We start from the raw sequence: 10416 nt of genomic DNA on the forward strand, positions 1-10416 counted from the left end.
ATTTAGAATCGGCCTACAGATGTAAAATTAATGCAGTAAAATATAAAGATTTTTATTTAAATATCCATTCATTATTTTACAAGCACAGAGAGCCGCATCAGATGGATGGAAGAGCCGCATGCGGCTCCAGAGCCCCGGGTTGCCGACCCCTGAGCTAGCCTACTTTATTGTCCCCAGCAATTTTTAAACCCCACTCAAGTGTATGGTTATTGTCCCCAGCAATTCTGAAAACAAACTGACGCCCTTGATTCTTTCTCTAGTTGCTCTGCTGTTGTCTGGGCTGACAGCTGACGGTGCGCGCGGTGCGCCTAGTGGCTGTGATGCACATTTTACGCATTTGGAGAGGTGGGCTGGATGCTGGAAGATGGTCCACTTAACGCACGGGTGTAGACTACATATTAATGACAAATGAATGAAAATTAAATTGGGAGTTTTTACTTCATATTTTAGAAATAAAAATGACGGGGGAACACATTTATGACGTCTTTTTAAACGAAATTTTCTAGCGCGACCTGCCTGCTTCACTAAGTCACTGCTTATTAAGGTCCGTCCAAAATTACCGTGGCCCACCCAAAAATGAAAACCTGGCGCTGTGCCTGTTATAAACCTCTGCAAATTGTTGTTCTTCACTTGATCAAACTCAGACTTTGTACAGCTAATGTCAAGATGTCTTCGTCTTCCTCCGCTTATCCGGGTCCGGGTCGCGGGGGCAGCATCCCAATTAGGGAGCTCCAGGCCATCCTCTCCCCGGCCTTGTCCACCAGCTCCTCCGGCAGGACCCCAAGGCGTTCCCGGACCAGATTGGAGATGTAACCTCTCCAACGTGTCCTGGGTCGACCCGGGGGCCTTCTGCCGGCAGGACATGCCCGAAACACCTCCCCGGGGAGGCGTCCAGGAGGCATCCTGACCAGATGCCCAAACCACCTCAACTGGCTCCCTGTCAAGATGTAAAATGATGAATTCAGTCGAGCTCTTCCGTCCCTCCCTCTCCTGCTCTCCTTGAACCCGACATCGGCTGTCAGAATAGGGGAGGTGAAGAAGGAGATGAGGCAAACAGAGTGAGTGCAACGTAAAGAAACCAGACTGGAGTGGAGGTGAGCAAAACTGGAAAAGTGTGGGTGTTGCATCCCCCACGGGTGCGACGCCCATGGTACCGGCTGCTGTCACCTGTTGTGAGCAGCTCTCTGCTGTCTGAGGGTAGGCCCCGCCCACAACGCTGCACTGCTGTGGCTCCCAGTGTTTTCATTACTGTGGGTAACGGGTAATAATGGCTCTTTGATGGGAACAGGTTGCCGACCCCTGGTATAAGATCTGAGCTGGTAAAACAAAAATCCTCATCAGCAGGATTTTTTGAAAGTGGGGGGGGACACAGCTGCCAATCACAAATTTTGCCGGGGACATGTCCCCGGCGTCCCCGGTTAAAATGACGCCTATGATGGTCACCCTACACTAATCAGAGAAACAAGCTCAGAAGTGCAGCAGTGATGTCACTTCCTCTGCCTTTTCACTGAGTAAGCCCTTCATGTCTGACTAGAATTTAATAAAAACAATTTCCACTGGCATCTGAAATCTCAGATTCTCTTGTAAAATGTATGTCAATTAAAAGTATTTTGTAGTCTTAATTAACTCGTCTCTTTACCATCATGTGTCATAACCGGTACCATTATCCTTATAGCTGAACTTTCTCATTCTCCTTGTTCCGTCTCCTACTCTTCTGTGCTTCTTTTGTTTTATTTTTGCAACGGAATAAAGGAAACTTGACTTGTTTTACGAATGAAAATAAAGCTTGAACGTTTTGAATACCTTGTCCCGCGCATGCGCACATTCAGCCTCTCCACTGAGTAGCTTCTTCATCGTTACATGCTAGCTTAGCGCTCAGGCTTCTCTGACTCCCGTGAACAGTTATCGTGTTACAGCTAAACGGAGCGGAGTTAACGTGACCGTGGTGTGAAAGAATATGCCCAAAAATAAAGGTAAGGGACGTAGAAGGAGCGTGTTGTTGCTGGTAAATCTATCGCTGGTGGTTTAGCCTGCTGTGGGAAAACGTGACCCGGGCCGGCTAACTCCGGTTAGCTGCCGCGCACATCGCAGCCCGTTACAGATCCGTCAGAAAGTCAAATAATGACTAAATAATCCGAATAACAAAGTTAGTTTGGATCTGATTAACATTTACCAGCTGATAAATCCCAGCTGATTCAGCTGGACTCCGCCGGAGGGGACCTGTCTTGTCTGCTCGGTAATTTCAGGGAAATCCACCTGATGAATTCAGTAAACCCATTTAAAAGTCTTATTTAGGTTTCTGACAGTTTAATACAAATAAATGAACACATTCAATGTTCCTTTCCTCAACAGGAGGACTGAGAAAAAGTTATTTATTTTTTGTAATTGTTAGATTAATAATCCAGTTTTATTAAAGTTTAGTCGCTGATAATTATCGCAGACCATAGTAATTATATTTTATTTGTAGGAATAGAAGGTTATTCGGAATTATGTTAGTTTTAAGTCCAATACCAAGATTAGCATTAGATGAAACCACAGGCCTCGTTTTTTATTTGAGAAAAGTTTTTACGATTTAGAAAAGTTTTATTTTAGTTTGTTCAACAAGACATTTAAGACAGAATAAAGTCTTTTTCAAGCTTTAACCAAGTCGTTTGGTCTCTCCCCCCCCCAATTTTAATAATCCCTGGGTTAAGTCTTGGTGCCGGGTCTGATGTAATCTGGTTGTGTTTGCCTTGCTTCATACATTTAAAACCATCCATGTCACGAATTAAAGCTGGAATCAGAACTGAAGCTCCTCCCTCTGCTTGCAGGTAAAGGAGGAAAAAATCGGCGGCGTGGAAAGAACGAGAATGAGTCTGAGAAGAGAGAGCTGGTGTTCAAAGAGGATGGACAGGGTGGGTTCTGGTTCTGGCTGATCACCAGAAAAGGGTCAAATCCATCGGTGCTTTCATCCAGACATGAGTCGGAGTTCACACCTTATTAAAGAGCAGATTCAGTAGCTGTGATGAGTCCTGAAGCGGTCCTGCCGGTACAGAACTGTAAAACAAAGCTGAGTTTAACTGGTTTTTGGGTCAGAATCAGGAAGTATGTGAACGCTCACTCTGGGGCGGGACTGTTATGGTTTTATTTATAAGGTAATAATCAACAACATTAATTTGACTGAACAGGTTTGTGTTGATTAGAAAGCTGGAAGCTGATTTAATGTGTGAACTGTTTTTATTTGTGTTTATCTACAGGTGTTGTTCGTAGCAAATGTGACTGATCAATTATTTTCCACGTTAAAAGCGCTAGTTCCTAATTTGACCCGAAACTGGTGATGTCATCGTGTCTTCCAGAATACGCTCAGGTGATTAAAATGTTGGGGAACGGCCGCCTGGAGGCCATGTGTTTCGATGGAACCAAGCGGCTTTGCCACATCCGAGGAAAACTCCGGAAAAAGGTAGGATCCTCCTGATAGAACACACACACACACACACACACACACACACACACACACACACACACACACACACACACACACACACACACACACACACACACACACACACACACACACACACACACACACACACACACACACACACCACACATGAAAGGTGATGCAGCTTCAGCGTTTTCTCGGTGCTCATTCAGGCACCATTAATGTGGCTCCGCCCACTTGATTGTGTGATGGTCAGAAGGTCCGTCGTGACCCCGAGTGAAGTCCTGTGCTCTGTTCCTGCAGGTTTGGATCAACACGTCGGACATCATCCTGGTGGGTCTGAGGGATTACCAGGTGTGTTTGTCGCTCACACAGCAGAACATTTCTGACACAGACCAGGACCGGGTCAGAACCAGCAGCAGAAACAGAACCTGAACTGGTTCATTAGGTTACTTACCTGAGCAAATGACTACAATCCCATCATTATGTTGGGAATATCAGGACACAGATTTATTTACGGGATAATTTTATTTAATCCTTCCTAAAGGAAGCAGCGAGGTCGCTGGGTTCAGCTTTTATCCAGTTTGGTTCCTCTAGAGGCCAAAACCCGATCACAACAACGCTAAAAACACTCAGTAATCAAAGTATTTAGGGTTCAAAGGAGCGAGACGCGTCTGTTTTGTTTTTCCTCAACAGAAACAAACCTGATTAGTAAAATATTTCAGTTTAGCTGCGGTTCTGCCGTGGGAACAAGGTTCTGAGTTTGACCCGTTGGTGTTTCAGGACAACAAAGCTGACGTCATCCTTAAGTACAACGCAGACGAGGCTCGGAGTCTGAAGGCTTACGGCGAGCTTCCGGAGCACGGTGAGTTCTGGGTTATGAAGGAGTGACGCTCCGTTAGACCCCAGCGTGCTGATGTCACCAACGGTAACACGTCTACACGCAGTTACAGATGATCTGATAAATGCCGTTGGAGCTTTATTTTACCTTCAGATAACCAGAGAGCAGTGGTACGGTAGATGAATGACCCTTTTAGATCTCTAACGTCTAACCAGATGTTCGTCTGCTAGAAAAATGTTTCAGTGGTTTTATTCGATAATTTCTCATTTCTTTGCAGCTAAAATCAACGAGACGGACACCTTCGGGCCCGGAGACGACGACGAGATCCAGTTTGATGACATCGGAGACGATGATGAAGATATTGATGATGTAAGTTATGTTTAGTTCAGCTTCATCACAGCCCGACGGGTTCTCGTGTGACTGAAGGCCTGGAAAATGTTCCATGTGGAAGGTTGGCTTCAGTGTGTAGGTTATGACCTGTAGGGGGCGCTGGATCACATCAAATCATTTAAACCTGAAGCCTCGGAGCGCCGAGCAGAATTCCTCTGACCTACAGTCGTGGCCAAACGTTTTGAGAGTGACACAAATATTCGTTTGCTGCTAAGCTGCTTTTAGATCTTTGTTTCTGGTGTTTCTGTGATTTACTGAAATATGATTACAAGCACTTCATATGTTTCAAAGGCTTTTATCAACAGTTACATGACATTTATGCAGAGTCAGCATTTGCAGTGTTGGCCATGCTCTCAATCCACTTCTGGGCCAAATCCTGACTGATAGCAACTCATTCTTTCATGATCACTTCCTGGAGTTTGTCAGAATTAGTGGGTTTTTGTTTGTCCACCCGCCTCCTGAGGATTGTCCACAAGTTCCCATCCATGTGTGGGGCTGCTTCTCATCCAAGGGAGTGGGTTCACTCACAATTTAGCCCAAAACCACAGCCATGAATAAAGAACGGCACCACAGCACCTCTGTCAGCAGCTTGTTCCAACAATCCCACACCAGTTTGGTGAAGAACGAGGCGTTTTCCAGCACGATGGAGCACCGCGCCACAAGGACCAAAACGCATGGCCCAGATCTTAATGTCAGTGGTCTCAGGATGCTTTACTGTTGGCGTGACACAGGACTGATGGTAGCGCTCAGCTTTCCTTCTCTGGAAAAGCAGTTTTCCAGATGCCCCAAACAATCGGAAAGGGTTTTCATCGGAGAATCAGACTTTGCCTCAGTCCTCAGCAGTCCATTCGCCATACTTTTAGCAGAAGATCAATCTGTCCCTGATGTTTTTTTGGGGAGAAGTGGCTTCTTTGCTGCCCTTCTTGACACCAGAACATCTTCAAAAAGTCTTCGCCTCACTGTGCGTGCAGATGTGCTCACACCTGCCTGCTGCCATTCCTGGTGGCGCTCCGATCCCGCAGCTGAATCCTCGCTAGGAGACGATCCTGGTGCTTGCTGGACTTTCTTGGACGCCCTGAAGCCTTCTGAACAGGAACTGAACCTCTTTCTCTGAAGGTCTTGATGATCCTATAAATTGTTGATTCAGGTGCAGTCTTGTAGCCACACTTGCCTGTGAAGCCATTTTTATGCAACGCAATGATGGCTGCACGTGTTTCTTTGCTGGTCACCATGGTTACCAATGGAAGAACAATGATTTCAAGCATCAGCCTCCTTTAACATGTCAAGTCTGCCGTTCCAACCCAGTCAGCCTGACATAATGATCTGCAGCCTTCTCTCCTGAGTTAACAAGATGATTACAGAGCTGATCTCAGCAGGTCCTTTAATGACGGCAATAAAATGCAGTGGAAAGTGCTTTTTGGGATTAAGTTAATTTCCGTGGCAAAGCAGGACTCTGCAACTCATCTGATCTCTCTTCATGACATTCTGGAGTTTATGCAAGCTGCTGTTATAAAAGCTGAGGGGCTCGACACACGGGAGGCGACCCGCGGCAGCGGCAAAGCCGTCTACGCGTTCTGTTCCACGGCGAAATCGAAACTTCCGTAGTTTTGATTGGCTGTGTCAGGTTGGAGGGAATTAAGGTTATTTAAGCGGTTCAGAGTTAATGAAGCGGTAGATATAATGTTTTACAAGGTGCTGCTAGAGTTATGTGAAATCTTACTTCTGATTTTACTATAAAACATAATAATAATCAACTTCGCCTCCATGTTTGCTCGGAGGTGTGCGGAGCATCCTGTCCGCTCACTGGTCAGTGAATGAAACCTCCGTTGATTGGTCCTCGTCCGAGCGACAGCGATGAAAAGTTGAAAATATTTCAACTTTCTGGGATCGCGTCGCTGGGTCGCCTGTGCACGACACGTGCACGAGCGCAACATTTCACACGCACGTTTTTCGCGTTTTGCTTGGTAGGAGGGAGACCTGCGATTATCGCTTTGTCGCGCTGAATATGAACGGAGGAGAGGCGATGTCGCCTCCCGTGTGTCGAACCCATTCAGCAGCAACTTTCCCATATTTGTGTCATTCCCAAAACTTTTGGCCACGACTAGAAACTCTGCAGAAGTTATCTTTAGGTCTCGTGAGGGATTAGAAGCTGAAGTTGGGTTTAGAATATTGTCGTGTTAAAATCTCTAAATATTAACTCATTCACTGCCATTAACATCTATTTACTGTGTGGGCGTCGGACGAGCCCCCGTTCCGTGAGAACAAACATCCCAGCTCTAAAGCCGATCTTCATCCGCATACGTCACACGTCACGTGATCAGGAAGTAGAACATCCATGTGTTAGGAGATCGTTTTGGGTCGCTGCCGTAAAAAAAGTGAGTCGCGAACCGGAAAAGCTTCTGCTGATCACAATTCAACAACGGATTATGAAAGAACGGAAAACGCTCGAAACGCGCGGATTCTTCCTGATGTAAGAGGTGAGTCTCCTCTTTGTTTTGGTTGTTTTGGCGTCGACGTCATCCTAGCGCTCAACGTTCTGTCACTCCTAAACAGTAAAAACATGAGGAACGCTGGCAGTGAACGAGTTAAAAGCTTCTAAAATAGATTTTTATTTTAAATTCTGCAAAAACTGAACAGAAGTCTAAAATGTAAATCAGCACCTAGAGATAAATATTAATGAAAACGGCAGTGACCCTTTAGTGGTTGGGTTGTCCTTTTCTGAACTAATCAGCTGAATATTCCTGAACAAAGATCAGGAACTAAAATCATTCCCTTTTTTTTCCAGATCTAATGAGCTGCGACCGAATGGGAGAAGCTGGATTTTCACACAGAAGCTCCAGCTGGACTTTTTGAGCCGACTGCACCGATATACCTTTTTTATTAAAGGCCCGCCTGTTCCAGTCCAGTTTGTGTTTTCCAGTCCGTCCCACCTGTAGGCGGCTCTGGAGAACCGGATAATGTTGGTTTTCCTTCTGATCAGCTGATCGTCACAGTAAAACATCTGAAACGTCACTAATCCCGTTTTCATCTCTTTAACTGTGTTTTGTTGTTTTGTTTTGTAGAATCACATCAAACATCCTATCAAATGTATTTATAATAATTCCAGTCTGGAATTTAGAAACACGAAGGAATCTCCGGATTCACCAATAAAGTTTTCCTCTGAAGGTCTGTGTCGTTTAAACCCAGTCGACGTTCCTGACAGAAGGAACTCGGTTCTGTAGGATTCCACAGCGTTCCACCGACGGCGTTCCCATCGCTGAGCTAATCCGTCTCCACAAAGAGAATCAGATGCATCTTTGTTTTAAACTCCTGACACGCGGTAGACCAGCGGTTCCCAGACCTTTCCCACACCTGCCCACCAGTTAAACCTCGTCAGACTAGATCTATAACAGAAACCCATTTCCCTCCTCTGGAAATCCGCCGAGGATCGGCTCCCCGCTCTGGGAACCTCTGGTCTCACGTCAGCTCTGTTGTAAAATAAAAAAGTACCAAGATGTCTGAAATCTGCGGTTTCCAATAAACATCTCAACTCCACTGATGCTTCATCCTGGTGTTTGGGCGCCTAACACGCTTCCTGTTCCAGTCTGGTGGCGGCGGCGCTGAGCCAAATCAGTGACGAAACTATTCCTTCAGGAAGGTTCTGACCCACCCGAAACTGGAAAACTTCCCATTTTTCCACCCAACATTCCTGATAATAGATGCAAGGAAGCAAAAATTCCTTCATCTGGCAGAAACTGGCAGCTGTTAAACACCAGAGAAATCAAATATTAGTAAACGTTTGTTAAAAGTAGAAACACCATTAATCACTAGATCAAAGGGAATTAAATCTCTTCAGGAACGTTTTAGAACATTAATTTTAATAAAAACATTTTCAGGACATTTAAACTACAAACATCTTCATAAAGCAACAGATTAAAGACACAAACCAGCATCTGGTATCGGACTGAAGCTACAAACAACCAAAGATCTACGAGGAAAAAGGAAAAGCTGTAGAATCAACGAGGACCTGCTGCTTTAGACCGGATCAGAGTTCCGATGGAAAACCTGGAGTCGGTCGGGTCATCAGTTCAGACCTAAACCAGAACAAACAGCTGGGTTAGACTCAGATTAAAGCTCACGCAGCCGCACGTCGTCTCAGAGAACAACAAACCGGCTAAATCGGAGTGAAAACGCGGTTAAAAAGAAACGATTGTGTTGATTTTATGATGTCGGATAGCGGCCCAATCCCAACGCTCGCACTCACACCTCTGGCCGGGACCGCACAAGGGTGGAAGTGCGTAGGGTGTCTCCGTTCTCAAATGCGGAAGTTGACCACGCCCCTTTTGCACCCTTGAGTCTGCATCGCTGAGGACTTGGGTGAAGTGTATTACCCACAATCCATTGCTGCGGGAGAAAAGTGCCTCTTGTGAAAACGCATTTTCTAATGAAAGTTGTTCATTTTAGGACGATGAGTTGATGCTCTGAAGCAGCGATGAACGGACATTTAATTGTTTTGGTGTTTGAAAGTTGTTAAAGGTTTTTAAAAAAGCATCACCGCGACCAGAATCACTGGTGGTTGACGACTCGATGCTCCTCGTCTAAACTCTGCAACTATTTGCGCACTCGATGCCTTACAGCACACTTCCTCCAAGTGCACTTGGCTGAAGGCTGCAGGGAGTGTTGGGATTTTCAGGCTGTCGGGTACCTGCAGGATGGTTCTGCCTCCCGGGTCCAAACCGATGGTTCCACCGCTGAGGGCCCATGTTGGGTCTGACTGAAGCTCCTCTTCTGGGTCCCTGAGTAGGAAAGGGTTTAGCTTCCAGCATTTAGCCACCCCCCCAGCCACTCAGCCGTTTCTCACCAGGGTTCCTTCCCGTCTGTGCGGATTCTGGGACCGGTGGGAGAACCCTTCCTGATCCATCTCGTCTGGCTCGCTGGAACAAAACGTTTCAGAATCACAAAAATATAAACCTGCTGGTTTATAATCCCTCAGTAATAAAGATCACATCTACTGTCTGGAATTCTGGGACTAACTTTAGAGACAGAAACCAGGATTAATCTGGAGATTCCTGCTAGTGTTTGGGATTATTTTAATACATAAAAAGTGGATTTCAGAGGCTAAACTTGAGTCCTTCATCCACCCTAAAGAGATCAAACCTAAATGAACCCTAGAGCTGATGAACACTGACAGGACGGAGAAGTCGGGTCTCACCTGACGTTTCCACGGGAACGCTGCTGAGACGAGCTGCTTCCTGGGATTGTGACTTTAACCGCCTCCAGCTTCTCCTGGCGCCGCCTCTCCAGGTCGTGTCTCAGGTCACCCGGGCCTCGTAACGGCAGCTTAGTCACACTCTGTTACCATGGCGATTCGATTAGACACAAACCAAGATACTGGAATATCTAATAAATAAGTTTCTTACCTGCATGGATCTCAGCCTTGAGAAAAGAGTCTCATCATCATCATCATCTTCATCGTCGTCATCATCAAAGAGCGAGTCTGCGTTTAGACGGAAGCCTCTGCAGAACAGAAGTGTCAGGATTATGAAACCCGACCAATAGGATGCCAGTCTGCAGTCATGTGACCCACCGGTTAGAGCTGAACCTCTGGTTCAGCGTCAGCTCCTCCACCTCGTCTTCGGAGTATCCGCCCTTCTGTGGAGCCGAGAAGCGCTTGTCCAGCGTGGGCCCGGCCCCTTTAAAGTATTGTTCTGTAGAGAACCGGAGAACACAGAGGTCAGAGGTCAGCGCGACTAAAACCACAGTTTAGGGTTCAAAGGTTTTAGAA

The 10416-nt window shown here is 46.1% G+C and overlaps 2 protein-coding genes across 4 annotated transcripts in view; one reads left to right on the forward strand and one right to left on the reverse strand.

The window, feature by feature from the left end:
- The first annotated feature begins 1816 nt into the window (after positions 1-1816).
- On the forward strand, positions 1817-7816 carry eif1axb (eukaryotic translation initiation factor 1A X-linked b). The gene is made up of 7 exons (XM_015955560.3): positions 1817-1973; positions 2811-2894; positions 3336-3439; positions 3725-3775; positions 4205-4286; positions 4540-4631; positions 7438-7816. Exons 1-7 carry the CDS (start codon positions 1958-1960, stop codon positions 7441-7443), a joined length of 435 nt encoding a protein of 144 aa, XP_015811046.1. The 5' UTR covers positions 1817-1957; the 3' UTR covers positions 7444-7816.
- A 672-nt stretch (positions 7817-8488) lies between these two features.
- zgc:112982 (BCLAF1 and THRAP3 family member 3) overlaps positions 8489-10416 on the reverse strand; it is a 13201-nt gene continuing 11273 nt past the window's right edge. For all 3 annotated transcript variants that reach the window (XM_015955551.3, XM_015955549.3, XM_070553481.1), the window contains exons 6-11: positions 10219-10339; positions 10052-10148; positions 9844-9983; positions 9493-9565; positions 9337-9427; positions 8489-8725 (exon numbers count right to left, since the gene is read on the reverse strand). In XM_015955551.3, the coding sequence (XP_015811037.3) occupies positions 8715-8725; positions 9337-9427; positions 9493-9565; positions 9844-9983; positions 10052-10148; positions 10219-10339 (533 nt within the window). In that variant the 3' untranslated portion in view covers positions 8489-8714. The remainder of the gene's footprint in view (positions 8726-9336; positions 9428-9492; positions 9566-9843; positions 9984-10051; positions 10149-10218; positions 10340-10416) is intronic.

Source organism: Nothobranchius furzeri, chromosome 7 (genome assembly GCF_043380555.1).
Source record: "Nothobranchius furzeri strain GRZ-AD chromosome 7, NfurGRZ-RIMD1, whole genome shotgun sequence".
Classification (NCBI taxonomy): domain Eukaryota; kingdom Metazoa; phylum Chordata; class Actinopteri; order Cyprinodontiformes; family Nothobranchiidae; genus Nothobranchius; species Nothobranchius furzeri.